This window comes from Phocoena sinus, chromosome 5 (genome assembly GCF_008692025.1).
Source record: "Phocoena sinus isolate mPhoSin1 chromosome 5, mPhoSin1.pri, whole genome shotgun sequence".
Taxonomy (NCBI): domain Eukaryota; kingdom Metazoa; phylum Chordata; class Mammalia; order Artiodactyla; family Phocoenidae; genus Phocoena; species Phocoena sinus.
The window spans coordinates 31,261,269-31,277,919 of NC_045767.1; the positions used below are offsets into that span (position 1 = coordinate 31,261,269).

Sequence of the window (16,651 nt, forward strand, 5' to 3'; positions counted from 1 at the left end):
TTCAGTAAGAGGGTTGTATATGCTGCTTTATGAAGATTGTGTTTGAAATGTGCTACATGAATAGTATGATTTTAGAATTAATATATTAAATTACTGAGTTCCCAGACATCATATGGTATCATATGTAATATTTTATGAGTATATTTGTTATAATTAACAGCCATGAAAGCTATGAATTCCAGGTTGGCACTCAGAAATTGTGGTTCTGCTTTTTGTTTGATGTTTCCAGATTAGTATCACAGATGTCCAGATATGTCCTTTTAATATACTTTTAGTCTTTGGCTTCTTCACTGAAAAGTACACTCCATGACAACAGTTTACTAAAGAGTCAAAGTCATTTCCTTATCATTTGATATTTAGCAAAAATAACTTAATAAATTATATGTGATTTCATACTGCAGAGTTAATTTATGGCAGTTCCTTAATAATCCCACACATTAAAAAAAAAGCGCTTTTTACTGATATTTGGAAAATCACAGATTTTTAAAACAAATTTAAGAACACTAAATTCAGCACTAAGTTAAAGAAGCCGGTAACATTATAAGTAAGGGGGGAGGCATTTAAAAGGAGGGGCATTTTGGAAGGACTGGGGCAGGGTTTCCTGCAGCGCTTGCTTGTAGGTTAGCTGGGCTGTGCTACCAGCACCAGATCCTGAGGCAGGAATCTCAGTGCTGTGTAGAAATCCAGTTGTCCCTTCTCCTGAGGGTGAGCTTTCTTGTTGAGAGAGAGTATATAAGGGGGAAGGTATTGGGGTTTTTCCCTCCAAAACGAACAAACAAAACAATTACAGTTACTACTATTCGTTCTCATTACCTGTGATTTATGTCCTCCACTGTGAAAAATACCCCAGCTCATTTCCCTAGTCATCGGTGGACCAGTTTGAAGGTTTTGAACTTTTTCAAATTGGGAAAGATGTTGGTGATTTGCCACCTCCAGTAAATGTTTTTATTTCTAGGGTCATGGGATGTTGCCAGACAAATTTTGTCAAGATCTTATAGCTGATACTTTCCTTTGTTTTTCTAACCTGACTAGTGACTATGGTGAGAAGAAGCCATCAACTGACAAAAATCTTTCTGTCGTTAACTAGAGATACTTTTCTATGTAATTATCGAGTGTTGTTGGGTAACTATCCAGTATTCAGTTTAAATCACAGATTCTATTTTTGGATTAATAAGCTCTGTCTTCTCTCTCTCGTTCAGAATGTAAGTGATATGCTTGCCCTATAATGTAGTAGGTGCTCAGTGTAATTGAGTAATTTTGTAAAGGAGGCAATTTAAAAACACATCGTAGTCATGAGTAGTTATTGGATATTTTAAAATCTACAGTTAAAAGTTTATAAATTTATGATATAGCTTCATTAACTTGGGATATTCTTTACTCCTTTAATATACTTTGCTTCTGTTAGGTAGTTAACCACAGGACAGTTAACCTTGATTTCATAGTTTGAATGAGTAATAGTATTTAAAAGATGAAACCACCGTATATGGATTTAGAATGTGTGGTAGCAAGAGCATTAGTCATAACTTTCCTAGCCCTGTGTGTTTGTTTATGCTTTGGAAATACTTCCTTGCTGTCCGTCTCCTTATCTGCTGGTACTGCAGAGAGCGTGCAAATGCCATCCGTTATTTCCAAGATGTTGAGGAAACCAGCCGTGACATACCAGGGAAGCTTTGATTTGCCACCTGTTGCTCTCAGGGAACGGTTGGAAGCTTAATGAACATCCACATGCCTTCCACACTGCTCTCAGGAAATGAGCAAAGCGCCTAAATACAGACAGCAGACTCATCTATCTCTCACCTCAGGGTCCCACTCAGAGATAAGTACTGATACCTTCGGCATACATAAAAGTCACTAAGAAGAGGCATCACTTAATTTCGAACTACTCTTAAGCTTCCCGAACAAGTATTGGAAAGTGCTCTGAGCAGGTGGAAGACATTTGGAATTCCTATTTCATGCATCCATGGTTCATACAGTGTTAAGATGTTCAGCTGGGAAGATTAAGTTATTGTACGTTGTACATTGTACAGTGTGCCATGCAAACACTGGTCTTCTGGAGTAAGGATTGAGCTCAGAAAAGTTTTTTGATTAACAAGCCTTTAAATATATCTTTCATGGGTGAACCTTTATTGTGACTAGCTTTTCCAATATCACATAAAAGGGCGAGATTCAAAGTTCCTAGTTTTAAACATGTTTTTCTTTCCATACATGTTGAAAATTGCTTACCCCTTTCATGGTTACATCACCCTAGTAATTAAGTCATGAAGAGCAGTGATCAAGAGCCTCGGACCAGACCACCAGTGTGTAGATACCGGTTCTACCCCTTACCAGTTTATGAAGCTATATCATGATACTGGGCAAGTTACATAATCTCTCTGTGCTGGGTTTCCTTATCAAATGGGAATTATTATTATACATAACTCAGAGGGTTGTTGTGACGATTAAATGAATTAATATACATGCAGCTCCTAAAATATTGCCAAACATATAGTAAACGCTATATAAGTTTTAGCTATTGTTATTTCTTTCTCTTGGAGCAGCTCAGAATGTTGGAAACATTGTTTATGCACCTGTTCTATAGAGTCTTTACTCCTGTGAGTCATTTCAACCTAGAGATCATAAAGCCATTTACACCCTCCAGATTCATAGATCTAAATTCTAAAAACTCCTTTGCGGTGATGGTTGAATGTTACCTTTAAGAGCAGTAAGATAACATATTTTCTCTTGAAACATGACATCACACTATTCCCCTTTTCCTATAACCCAATGTATTCCAGGGATAAAGGATGAGGAAACACAGTGTTCTGCACATAAGACATGATACTGTCTTAGTTCTCCTTCCCGACACTCTTCACAGGAAAAGCAAAAGGAAAGCTTGACATGTTATAATGGAAATCTCTAGGCCCCATTCATAGTGTTGCCCAGCCCAAGACATTTTTTACGATTATGAATTTTCAATGCTTGTTTTTCTCCTTTCAGCATTGACTACCAGTGTATCTCATCATATTTAGAAAGTAAATTGGGAAAAATGTACCTGATACATTAAAATGAATACAATAGGGAGACATAATACAGTAAAAATTACATCAAATCAGAAAAACAAATCATTTAGGTGGCAAAGAAATTTTTACGGTATTTTCCCTCAAAGCTTGATATTTTTGTTCTGGCTTCCACATTAGTGACAATTTGCGATTCAGATCAAGAACTTGAGGATCAGGAGACAGTAACTAACTGTTTACACTTCGTTATATAAAATCATCCTTGACACTAGATCATATAAGCACTAACTTTTACAGGTGGCAGAAACATTATTTTGTCATTCTTAGGATTAAGTATAGTGCCCAGTCATCTATAGAAACTTATCTTCTAAATACACTGGAGATGAGGTTCCTTCCCTAGAAACATCAAATCACATTTTTAAAATAACAGAAGAAGGTTTTTGGAAGTGACATAGGATGTGAAATGAATTTGTAAAAGAAAAAAGAAAAAGAATACTGGTTAAAGGGATAGCAGTGTGTTATTGTTACTTATAATTACTTCCTGCTTGCACAAAGTGCTTCTGAGCAGTTGAATAGTTTAGGAGTCCAATCAGGAAACTCATACAACCAGAAATCAGAGATTTTTTAGCAGCCATAACGAACCCTCGACTAAATACACCAATTGTGCTTTCGTGATGTAATCCTGTTTAAAAAAAAAAATCAGAAACTTATGTTTTCTGGATTTTAAATAAACTTGCTGTTGTAGTTCATTTTCATCATAGCCACCAAGATGTTTTAATTTATGCTCAAATGTGATCCTTCAGGGAAATAAGTGTTTGGGGGACAGACTCTACTTTCTCATCCTTTTTTTCCCCCTCAATAATTTTACAAATCAATCATTAGCAAAACTGGCTGCCTGAAGGTTCTTATTACAACAAATGTTCTTGCTGTAATCCTCAAAAGTAGGTATCATGCTGACTTGAATTCTAATTAGCCCTTCAGCAAGAAGAGTATTGTATGGTTAATGCATTCAGTGTCAAGATACATTAATCAAAATTATTGGTGATGCTTTTAGCACCCAGGCAAGTCAGCACATATTTTTCAAGCCCCGTTGTACTATTTTTTGGGCAATGAAAATCGGATCTGCTCGGGGTAATAAATATCATGGAAAGCATGACTTGATTTAAACTGGTATATTAGAGGTTTTTTAGACAGGTTAAAAAAATAATATCTTTTACTCCTTTAATTGATAATGACTTATAAAACTAAAACAAATGGTATTAAATGAAAAACCAGAGATTTTTCTGTGGACAAGAGATAATCAGTTAGGACTTTCTGTTCACTATTCCATTTAACAGATGGTAGGTTCTGGAAGTTTATAGGGAAACACCTGGTGAGCCATTTCTGTATGAATGAAGCTGCCTCTTCATTCTTACCTTGACTAGTAATTCCATCTACATATTTGATGACTCTTCTCACCCATATGAAAGACATCCTTTATGTAGATTTGACAACAGAGTATTAAGTGAACTGTCCCAATGGCCATTTAAAAGATAAAGTAATATCATCTAAAATACTTTCTTGCCATATATTAAATGTGAGTTTGAAGAAAAATCAGTCCAGATTTTATTATGGAATTCCAAGACTTAATGGTCATTGTTAGATTTCAGAAAGATCATGTTTTTAAAGAACTTCCTAGTTTTTCCTTGTGTTTTTATAATATAGAAGGCCAGGTTTTGTTGCCTTCTTTGTTGGTGAAGATAGTAATTGTTTGAGTTATTTGGAGGGTTTTTGTTTTGTTTTGGGGGGTTTTGGGCCAGAATACACAGAATTTAAACTATCGCAATAGGCTGTTTAAATTTTTTAAAAGTAATAGCAAATGAGTTGAGCAAAAGTGGCTTCAGTCAAAAATCTTACCTTTGCAGCATCTTCCTTTTATCCTTCCCGCCTTCCCATAGCTAAATCTTCTTGTAGTTTACTTCATTTCTCTGTGTACATATTGCCAATTTATGAAAGAAAACAGAGAAGGAGAGAGAGGGATAAACTCGAACACTGACACCCTAGTCAACAAGGGAACTTTTTGTTTGGTGCAAAAAACAGGATCATTTTTCAAATATAGCCCATATTAGTTACTATGACTTATTTTAATTGAGCTTTATACTACAAGATCAAAATTGTGGCTGCTGAAAGCGTTAACTATAGTTGGAAAGATCAGTGTGAGACCATTAGGCCTTCCTAAATTGGTCACGTATAAGTACACGTTTGATTTCAGCTATAGCTATTCTTTGTAGATTTGTTTCTGCATCTTTATGTGCCCTGGCTGTTTAAAGCTTTCATTCAATTTAGCAAAACGTGTGTCAGATTTTCAAATAGGTCTGTTTGCTGCTGTTTCTCCAAGCAGTTTATTACTAGACCTACTAATTGTGCTTTATCCTGAATTAATAGCATTTATTCTTCCCAACGTGAATCCCAGTTTAGCTGCCAGAACCACAAACACTTCATTATTCATCTTTTCTACCAGCTCAACACAGGAAGATATGTTACTGTCTTGGAACTGAGACCTAGTTTTTTAACTCATTGGTGGTGAGCTAATTAATTGATGTTGAGAAGAAACAAAGGACAAAACTCATGAAACAACTCAGGAAGAAATCAGATGTAATATTTAAGATAAGACCAGAAAGTTAAACCAAATTTTTATTTTCATTTTGAAATTTGAAGCTGCATCAATGCCGTATTGCAGTAGCATGAACAGGGCTGAGATTTCTGTTTCTCTGGCAACCGTCTGATCACTGGTAGGCATGTGGTTTGGGTAGCAGAATTTGGTGCCAGCCGTTACTTATGTTTTAGTGATTAAAACGTTGGATTGTTTTAAAGGTTCTGATAAAGAGTGTTGTATATTTTTTATTTCCAGGCTTTGGTTAAATCACAGCTCTGTATTTATTTTAAGAGTTAGATATTTCATTGTTTATATTTTTCCATTTGTCATAAGGGTAGATCTAGTTGGACATTGCCAGGACCGGTGAAGACAAAACAACAACAAAAATAGCGGATTATCCTGGGTTTAATTGCTCTGGTCATGGTAGAGGAACAGAACATTTTAAGATGCTTGTCCCTCTCCATTCTTCCTCTCCTCTTGTCTTATCTCTTTGCTAGTTGGTTGCTTTCACACTTTTGCTTTCCTTCCACACAGGATCAACAACTCCAGTATGAATGGAATCCCAATTAACTTTGTAATCTTGTTCTCAATGATAAGAAAAGTAAAAACCTAAAACACTATCTCACTTGAGATTAGTGAGTGAATAGGTAGAGAGGTGAAGGAAAATTTAGAATACATATATATATGAAATTATATATATATATATGAGAAAAACAGATTAAAGTGGCTGTGAAGTAATCAGTGCTCTTAACTTATTCTTATGCTATTGACTGGTGCCTTGGTATTCATGGCAAACCAATGTTTAATGCCTCTGCCTTTCCTTCATTTATCTTAGCCATATTTTGGTTGTCATTTTTTAAAAAAGCACTAACACATCATACTGAAAAGATGAATATTGTTTCAGAAAAGGTCATATTTTAGTGTTTTCACTTTAATGGTAGAGCTATTTTACTTGCAGCTTACCTGTATAAATCCACGTTTCCCTAATTATGACAGCCAGCATCTGCCCTTTTCAAAGGATCCCTGCTTTATGTTCCCATGTTATTCCAACAATGGCTCACTCAAATTATAATTGGGTTTTCTAATTTGGGTAATTGCCTTGTAAATAAGAAAAAGAAAAAAAAACTCTACATTTAATTGTTCCTTAATTAAAAGTATTATAAGAGCTTAGTTCCATTATAGTTCCAATTTCCTCGATTGCATCTCTCCCCCACCTTGTCTATTCAGAAAATACGTGTGAATAACTTCCAATTTAGCAATCTCCTATTTCCCATTGATTATATGAGACTAGATATGTAAAAACGGCTCTGAGAAGCATCATACAGTCCAATAAAAATAGTTACTTCTCCTGTGTATTGTCCTGAAAAATTAGGTAACCTCATTTTTGTGCGGTTTGACTTACCTCAAAAAATGATTTTGCAAAAATGTTTTGTGTTTGAATCATATTTCAGCTGCTTTCCCCTACCTTCCTTTGACTCAGTCTCTTTCCTCTCTCCTGGTTAACTAGAACTGTGACTAAAGTGGGTTAACTTGCTTATTCTTTTAATCACATTAAAGTATTTGTAGAACCATAGGTTGTCATAGCCTTTCTCCTAGACATTTTAGGAAATTCTAGGACCTTTAAACTCTACATCAATCCTTGCCGAAGAGGCAAGTTTTTTTTTAAGGATTACATTTATTTAGGGAAATTTAATAGGTATGACCATTTTCTCCTTTCCCTTTCTTACAGGAAGAAACTCATTCTTAGTAAACCTGTCATTTCTCTACCTTACACACTTCGTTTTGCAATCCTAAATGCTCTGGCAGATGGATATCGTCTCATAAAATGATGATATAGTCACATGAGAAAATTTAGGGTTACTTCTTGAAAGGAGTTGAAGAGGTATTGAGCATAACCCCATACAGTTGTAAAGAATCAAGAAGTCACCATGTATATCACTAATTAGCTGCAGAGGTGTTGTAATACTACTACCACTAATAAAATAATGACAGCTAGCATTTTTGAGCCTATAATATAAGAACAACAGTAACATTTATTGTTGACTTACTTTGTTCTAGAAGTGGTGCTAAGAGCTTTGCTTGAATTATCCAATAAGTCTTGACTAAGTCACCCCTTAATGACACCAGAATCTTTCATTATTTGGCACCTCAGGATCACAGCCTGCAAAGCCAGGCTTTAACTCCATTCTGTACTTTTGTACCAACAGTTCTCAAATATTTAACCTCAAAACCCTTTTACACACTTAAAAATCAGGATTGAAGGAGTTTTTATTTATGTAGGTTATACCTATTGATATGTCTGTATTAGATATTAAAACAGAAATTTAAACAACCCATTATATGTTAATTAAATAACATTTTTATGAAACACAACTGAATTTTACAAAACAAACAAAAAAATAGCAGGAAGAATGACATTGTTGTCTTTTTTTTTTTTTTTCCAAATACCTTCGATGTCTGGCTTAATAGAAGGCAGCTGGATTCTCATATCTGCTTCTGCATTCAATCTGTTGCAATTTGTTGTCTTGGTTAAAGCATATGAAGAAAAACCAGCCTCATACAGATATGTAATTGGACATGGGAAGATTATTTTAATAGCCTTTCCATGAAATTGTGTTATTCTTTTTTTTGATACTACCCCAAACTCTACAAGTAGTAGTTTCAACTTAAAGGTTAGGTGCAATGTGAAATCTGAAACCATATCAATGAATCAATCTTTCCTACTCTGTACACTAAAAATGGTAAGTGAAAAGGCACTCTGAGAACCTCTGGTATAAGTCTAGGAAGGTAAGAAACAGTCCAACCAGCTCAAGACCATGAGTAGAGATATTTATGCCTTATTTCAATAATTGTCTTTCAAGCCTGAGACAGAAAAGAGACCAATGATTATTTCCTCCCAATCCTGCCAAGATATAGACAGGTTGGAGACAATGTCTCTAAAGTAATTGAGAGCTCTGGCATTAAATAAACATGAAGCTGTGATCCTAAAGTTAAGTATGCTATTGTTCCCCTTGAATAAATTGAAATAAGAAACGAATCGAGATGGTAGATGCTTTCTTAGAGTGGCATGATAAAGTACCACTAATCATACTCAAAGTCTTTAAAATAAGCCAGTATTAATAATGCTAAAATTGTTGAGTGTCCAATGCATTGCTAATTTTATATCTTGAAATAAAAATTTTCACCCTGAACATTCTGTATAAAGGAAATTGCTATCCATTTAACTCAGGAGGACTTAAATATATTAATGTTTTTAAAAAGGAAGAAACAACACTTTGGTCACTTAGATCACAAAGCCTTATTTATTTATGTGTGACTTATGAAACTGCATGCTTCAACTTTTTATAAACTAAGCACTAACCTAAATAAGAAATACATTTTTGCAACATTTACTCTTTTTTCTTCTCTTTTATTAGTATGCTTTAATGGTGCTTCTATTTGCTTTGCTAACAGTGAAATCATTTTATTTCTACTTGAAGATTTGCAAGAGTCTTATCTACCTGTAAACTTTCCACCTATTAACTTGCATTATATTTTCATGACAGTAAGTTGTTACTAATGATACACATGAACTTTAATACAGCTTTTTTCTTGAGGGTGGAGAGGGAATATTTATGTATTTATATAAATCATTTTATTGGGAGAAATGTCTTACTTGTAAGTAAGTATATTTCTTATGTTTTTTGTTTAAAATAACAAGTTAAAATTTTTTTATAAGAAATAGAATGGTCATCATTGAGTTTTCTGAATATAGTTCATTTTCACTTTAGACGATTAAGAGATTGATCCAAAATTATTTGTTCAGATTTTCCTCTCCGTTATATGTAAAGATATAGAGACAGGTAGAACAGAGTTATAGAAATTTCACAAACAATAAACCTAAAGCATCCATTCCCCTACACTTTTTATTTTCTTAAAGCAGTACCATGAGCATAAGAACTAGAGATAATCCATTTCAGTTATTTATCACTGTTCAGCAAATTTTGCAGTGCTGATATCCTTTTGTTCCCTGCCCAACACCAAGGTTTTATACAGCATATTTTAAAAAATCATTATTGCAGAAATATTTCATGACACTCTAACACTTCTTATCAAACATCCTCTCTGTATCTTCCTGCTCAGCTCCGAAAAACAAATGTTGAAATATAGCTACCTTAGATAAAAATCAAATATATCAAACAACATTAGCTACTGCTCCAGAAATAATCCAATGGAGGGAAACAAATGAACAAACAAATCCCAGAAAACATGGGAACAGAGGCATTATATTTTTGTTTTGTTTTTCTTTGCTTTAAAACTTCGTTATAGATTTCAGGAAGTTAGACTTTTACATTTGAGCTCACGTTGTTAAGAAGAAAATAAAACTTTATAGTTTATATGTGAACACTGGTGTCGGATGTTTTCTGATGCCAAATACCTGGTGTCTTTTCCAACACCAGTTCTCCAACTCTGATTCTCTGACACCAACTGCATGTCCTACAATTCAATCCTATTGTGACACTAACTACTCAAGGTTAGCATCAGATTCCATAGGTTTAAGGGTTCAGTCCCATAAGACTGCCCTCACTTCAGACCACAATTACAGGTACCACCCACCTCACCCTCTCCCCCTTACCTGGACTTACGTCTGACTTGGCTACAGATTCCAGGGTACTCACAGCCACCCTCTGCCACTCCCACTCAAGTCTGATAATTTGCTACAGTGACTCACAGAACTCAGGAAGATACCATACTTACCATTACAGTTTGTTATGAAAGATTAAAATGAGCAGTCAAGGGCTTCCCTGGTGGCGCAGTGGTTGGGAGTCCGCCTGCCGATGCAGGGGACACGGGTTCGTGCCCCGGTCCGGGAGGATCCCACATGCCGCGGAGCGGCTGGGCCCGTGAGCCATGGCCGCTGAGCCTGCGCGTCCGGAGCCTGTGCTCCGCAACGGGAGAGGCCACAACAGTGAGAGGCCCGTGTACTGCTAAAAAAAAAAAAAAAAAAAAAAAAATGAGCAGTCAAATGGAGAGGTACAAAGGGTGAAGTCAAAAGTGTCCTGAGGGCAGGAGCCTCTGTCCCCGTGGAGTTGGGGGGCGCCACCCTGCCAGCACATGGAAGTGTTCATCAGCTCAGAAGCTCTCTAGTCCCCACTGCTTTGGAAGTTTTATGAAAGTTCCATTATGTAGGCGTGATTGATTAAAGCATTGGTCGTTGGTGGTTAAACTCAATCTCCATCTCCCTCTCTGGAGGTGGTGAGAGGAGGGGAAAGGTTGAAAGTTCCAACCTTCTTATCACAGCCCCGACCCTGAAGCTGTCTAGGGGCCCACCATAGTCACCCCATTAGCATAAACTCAGATATGTTTGAAAGGGGCTCGTTAAGAGTAACAAAACATGCTCCTGTTACTCTTATTACTCAGGAAATTCCAAAGGTTTTAGGAACCAGGAACAAGACCAAATATATATTTTTTATTATACCACAACTGGGTTTCCTCCAGATGGTAGAGAAGAGATTTTGAGGCTGGGCAAGAAGAGATTTTTTGCTTTCCATCTGAACATTACTGACTCTCTTCCCTAGCCACACCCACTGTACCAGTTATCAGTTGCTGCCTACCATACAAGCCCCCCAAATGGGAGTGGCTTAAAACAACAATCCTCTCACACTTCTGGAGGAACAAGAATTTGAGCATGGCTCAGCTGGGGACCTCTGTCGCAATGTCTCCCATGAGGATGCAGTCAAGCTGTCAGCCAGGGCTGTGATCTCATCTGAAGACTCTACTGGGGTGGAGCATCTGCTCCCAAGTTCACACATGCGGCTCTTGGCAGACCTTGGTCCTCACCATGGGGACCTCTCCATAGGGCTGCTCATGGCAGCTTGTTTTCCAGAAAGCAAGTTGATTCAAGTGAGAGAGAACAAGGAAGAGTCCCCAGGATGGAAGCCACTGTCTTTTTATAACTTAGTCTCAGAAGTGATGTCCCATTACTTCTGCCATATTCTGTTAATTAGATATGAGTCAGTAAATCCAGTGCACACTCAAGCAGAGGGATTACGCAAAGGCGTTGAATACCAGGAGGTGGGATCATTGAGGCCCATCTTAGAGGCTACCTACCACATCCACCCTAACATAATGGATCTTGATTTGGTAAATGTTAGGAAGCACTGGACAACAGATGAGAAAGGAAATTGTAAAGACATTTGTCTGGTTTCTTTGTCACTTTTACTTTCTCAAGCTCCTCCAAAGCTTTGCTCAAAGTACTGTGGCTGATCAAAACCAGTTCTGATTAATTTTATAGTCAGTAGCTGGATCTCAGCAAGAAAGCTATATATAATCAAAGGAGTGAAATCCCAGTAGAAGGAAATCAGTTTAACTTTACCTATTTACTGTCAAATATGTAATAATCTCGTATGCCCATTTTTTTAAAGGGAGAACCAGGTTTCATTGGTCCTCAAGGAGAACCAGGCTTACCAGGGTTACCAGGAACAAAGGTAAACGTAGCGTTTTTCCCTTCCTTCCTTTCTGAAATTTTTGGTCATATATTTTTAGTCCATTATGTTACTTAGGTGACCAGATATTTTTGCCTAATGGAGAACTAAAGCAGCTTAGCACCTATTCCTAGCACTTCTAATGGGAATGTCATGTTAAATAGAATAATAGGAAGTTAATTCCAGAAAGCCTTAGGCAAAACAACAGGATGGTGGAATACATTCGTTGTTCCAGTTGTCCCCCAAATTGTACCTAAATTGATATGATGCTATTAGTCTCCTGGCCATATGGAAAAGTGAGGGAATTCTGAGGAGGAGAGGTAGAACTCATTAACTCCTGCCCCTCGTTACCCATTTTAAGACATACGCATAAATCAAACATTATTACTATTCCCCCATCACTCCCTAGATTGCAAAGGCAAGTACTGACGTCATATAGATTCCTGAGTGTCTCATCCCAAAAGGATCCATCCTGAATAACGTCTGCAGAAAGATTCTGTAATGAAAACCATCTCGTGATCTTCCACTTGGCAACCTGAGAGAGGGCCCTAAAAGCAAAATCTGTATGCTGCCATATAAAAAACTATGTTGCTGTGGATACAGTCAGAGCCATAGTTCCCTTTTTATCTACCCAGTAAGACATAAAAAGGTACAGCTCTGAGGATGGAACTTTATTCATGACAGACTCATGAATCAAAGAAGGAGCAAAATTAGATCAAACTACTTTCTTTTATTTTTCAACCATAGCAGTTTTGCCTCAATGTGTACTGCATTCACCAGAAATAAGCCAGGATGATTTCCAAGAGCTCGAGAAATATGTTCATGGCTTGTTCTGACAGAGGAGTCCTCATTCCGCTGGTCAAGAGAAAATAACTCTAATCCTAGTAAATGGAAACTATGTGTGGCCTAAAGGGAGACTAAAACTCTGTCGAATTTATGTAAAATTGCTGTTTGCTCAGCAATTTCTTTTTCACATAATGAGCTGTCAAGCTTATTAACAAAATATGAGGAAAGCCTGTTTTAGCCTGAACAGATTTACACACGAAATGCACTTTCTGGAGTAAAAAGAGCTAGAACAAAAGAATAATGAGCATTCTGTGTTCATGTCAGAACTCTCGTATTTATTCAGGCTTGCAGCCTCAGAACCAGGTAGAGAAAGAGGATTGCTTTGTGGATAAGCACAAAGAAATGGGAAACCTGGTCAGTGCTGGAGAGGACCAGGCGTGAACATGATCTCTAAATGTTTGTGGCATTTTGTTTGCTAAACAAGGGAAAATAGGAGAAACACAGACTGTGGAGTGTAGAGTTCATCCGTAAATATATTTTCTTTTGTTCACTTATTTTAAACTCTTCCACAGTCAAAAAAATCCAGATGTAGAGCCGTAAAATCAACATTAATTACTGTTCGTGAAGAACCCAGCCTGATTTTACAGAACAGATACTTTTATAACAGATACTACTCTGAACTCCCAATAAAAGTAAAGACTACTGTAACTGTTTTGTATTTCCACAAGAGGGGTGTGAATAAAAATTCATTTAACAATATTCTGAAGTTAATTTTCAGCTGAATTACCTATCTAACATGAAATTGGTATCATAATGGAAAAGTCATGATTATTTAAACATCTCTTTCAGCCAAACACTAGTCTTTTACCGGTTGCGTAGGCAGTCTGGATTTGTACCAGTAAATTCAGATTTTAAAAATAAACTAAGTCCTCATATTTTATCCCCAACACAGTGAAGAGAGATCATAATGAAGAAATACGTATAATTGCATCTAAAAATCTGTTTTATGTACTGCTGTATTCTCAGCATCTGTATAGCGCCTGAGAGAAACCTCCATCAGTCTAAAGAAATAGGACTTTATTATGAATAATTTAGAATACTTTGTATAATATTGTTTAGTCATTAATTCAACACATTTTTTTTCCAGACATTTTTCTAGTATTTGAGAATGGGGAATAAATGCAACAAAAACAGTCTCTACTCTACTGAAGCTTCCACTGTAATATGTGTAAGAAAGGGGTGGAAGAAAAGAAAAAAGTACACAAATATGTAATGTAATTCTAGAGAGAGACTAATAAGCAACTGATTAGGGGCATGATGATAATAAGTGATTCTAGGTAAGCATATATGGACTCCACTACTCTGGTAAATACTACAGAGAAATGATTTTCTAAAATTTTTGTTTTTCTCTAAAATAAGATTATAGTTACCATTTTAGAATTCTTCCGTAAAATATTAAGAGCAACACCAAACATGGTATCTACATATTTAAATAAAAATTCCATATACCAGCAAAAGTGCTTCAGTGTCTAATCCCTGGAAAATCCCTTCTGGAGCACCTTTTCCATCTCCTGCATCCAATCAAGTCCCTTGTCTTTCTCCCAACCTCTCCATTGTCCCACTCCCTTTTGGTTCACGCTGAGAAACCTGCTGAGCCTTCTTCATCCTGGCCCTAATCTATCCCACCTCCCCTGCAAAACCACAAAGGTTTCCCACAGTGGGCATGATACAGACAAAGATCTTGGAATTTAAATCCCTACATCACCCATAACAGATCGAAATCCTACTTTCTTTTCCTTTCCAAGACGAATCAGTCCTTCAGTGAGAAGGGTGCCTCCCTCATCCGTAAACATATCATCACCAGAAATCGAAACTTGTTTGATTATTGAAATTCTACCCATCGTGCAGGAAGTCGAACGCTCTCAAGTCTGTGTTCAGGGAGTGTAAAACAGCACCGTCTTCCTGAAGGGCGATTAGCTAGCTTTTAAAATGTTTATACTTTTTGACACAGCCATTTGTCTAGTAGGAATTTATCCTAAGAATATGACCAGAGATGTGCAAAAGATTTACATACAAAAACGTGTATGCAAAAATTGAAGACTGACTACAGTCAGTTCTCTATCACAGCTCTCCCACGTTAAAGGCTTTGGGCAAGTTATTTAACCTCTCTGAGCTTCAGTTTCCTCATCTGTAGACTATGGATACTAACACCTTTCTCATTTGTCCTGGGGATTAGATAGGATAATGCATGTAAAGTGTTGTGTGCAGTTCCTGCACTCATCAATAGCACAGTTATAAACAGTGAAAATTATAATATACACCCTACCTCATCCTTCAGGATATGACCCAAGTCTCACCAAAAGGAAGTCAATCTGGACCATTGAAAACCCTGTGGAGTTTCTTCTTCTCTCACATATGGCCTTACATTACTCCTTAACTCTTAACTATTTTGTTCATGTGGATCTTATCTAACTAGAGCACTAGCTCCCTGTGGGCAGTGACCATGCTCATCCTTCCCAGAGCTATAAATCTAGTAAAAGCTGTAACACCTATGGATCTTGTACAATGCCAAGCACTTTCCATTTCTAGGTTATGAAACCAGTACTCTAATTTTCTCCATTTTACAGAGGAAACTGAGGCTTTCAGAACTTAACTAACTTTCCCCAAAACACAAAACTGGTAAGTATTCCAGAGCCAGGAGTAAAGCCCAGAAAATCAAATTACAAAACTTGGCACTTAGCCATTTTGCCCTGCTTCGGAAGATCTTAAAAAGCTGCTGCAGACTGAAAACTATGTCCATGCCTGTTGTGAGGTATTAATGATGGCCCTTATCAATTCCCTTTAAAGGTCTTTCTGGGACTTCCCTAGCAGGCCAGTGGTTAAGACTCCGAGCTTCCAGTGCAGGGAGCACTGGTTCGATCCCTGGTCAGGGAACTATGATCCCACATAGGGCGCGGCCAAAAAAAAAAAAAAAAAAAGTCTTTCCATTTACCAACATAGGCATCTGACAGGCATTTACCAAACCATTTCCTTGTCTATAAAACGGGAATGAAAATGTAAACGTTGAATTTTTTTTTTTTTTTTTTTTTTTTTTTGCGGTACACGGACCTCTCACCGCTGTGGCCTCTCCCGTTGCGGAGCACAGGCTCCGGACGCGCAGGCCGAGCGGCCATGGCTCACGGGCCTAGCTGCTCCGCGGCATGTGGGATCTTCCCGGACCGGGGCACGAACCCGTGTGCCCTGCATCGGCAGGCGGACTCTCAACCACTGCGCCACCAGGGAAGCCCTGAATAATTATTTTGATTATTAAATGAGATAATCCATGTTGAGGTTAATACAATAACGAGTATGTGGTAAATAAATAGTAACTTTCTGCTTTCTTTGATTTTATTCAACTCATTCATTAACCTACAGGGACTAGCTGGGGGTGATAGGGGGCGCCATTTACCTATTTTGCGATTTGTGACAGGGCGACCGTGGGGAGGCAGGGCATCCTGGAAGAGGGGATCGAGGGGAGCCTGGAGCCCCTGGACCAAAGGTCAGTTATTCTCACACTGGAAAACAACATTCTCTGGTTTGGAAATGTGTGCCACTTACTTCAGAACATGCAACTAAAATAAAATTATTCAAGGGGTATTAAAACAGCCAAAATCACACATAATTCATTGAAATTCACACCAATTCGTTATTTTCTAAAAAGGGTTTTACAATTCAACTTTTCCAGTTTACTCTGTTCTGTTCAGTCAACAAATTAATAACACATCCAAATA

At 37.2% G+C, this 16,651-nt stretch overlaps 1 protein-coding gene across 6 annotated transcripts in view; it reads left to right on the forward strand.

The window, feature by feature from the left end:
• The window catches only part of COL25A1 (collagen type XXV alpha 1 chain), a 478,322-nt gene that overhangs the window by 412,671 nt on the left and 49,000 nt on the right, over positions 1-16,651 (forward strand). For all 6 annotated transcript variants that reach the window (XM_032633191.1, XM_032633192.1, XM_032633196.1 and 3 more), the window contains 2 exons: positions 12,036-12,098; positions 16,351-16,419. In XM_032633191.1, coding sequence (XP_032489082.1) covers positions 12,036-12,098; positions 16,351-16,419 — 132 coding nt within the window. The remainder of the gene's footprint in view (positions 1-12,035; positions 12,099-16,350; positions 16,420-16,651) is intronic.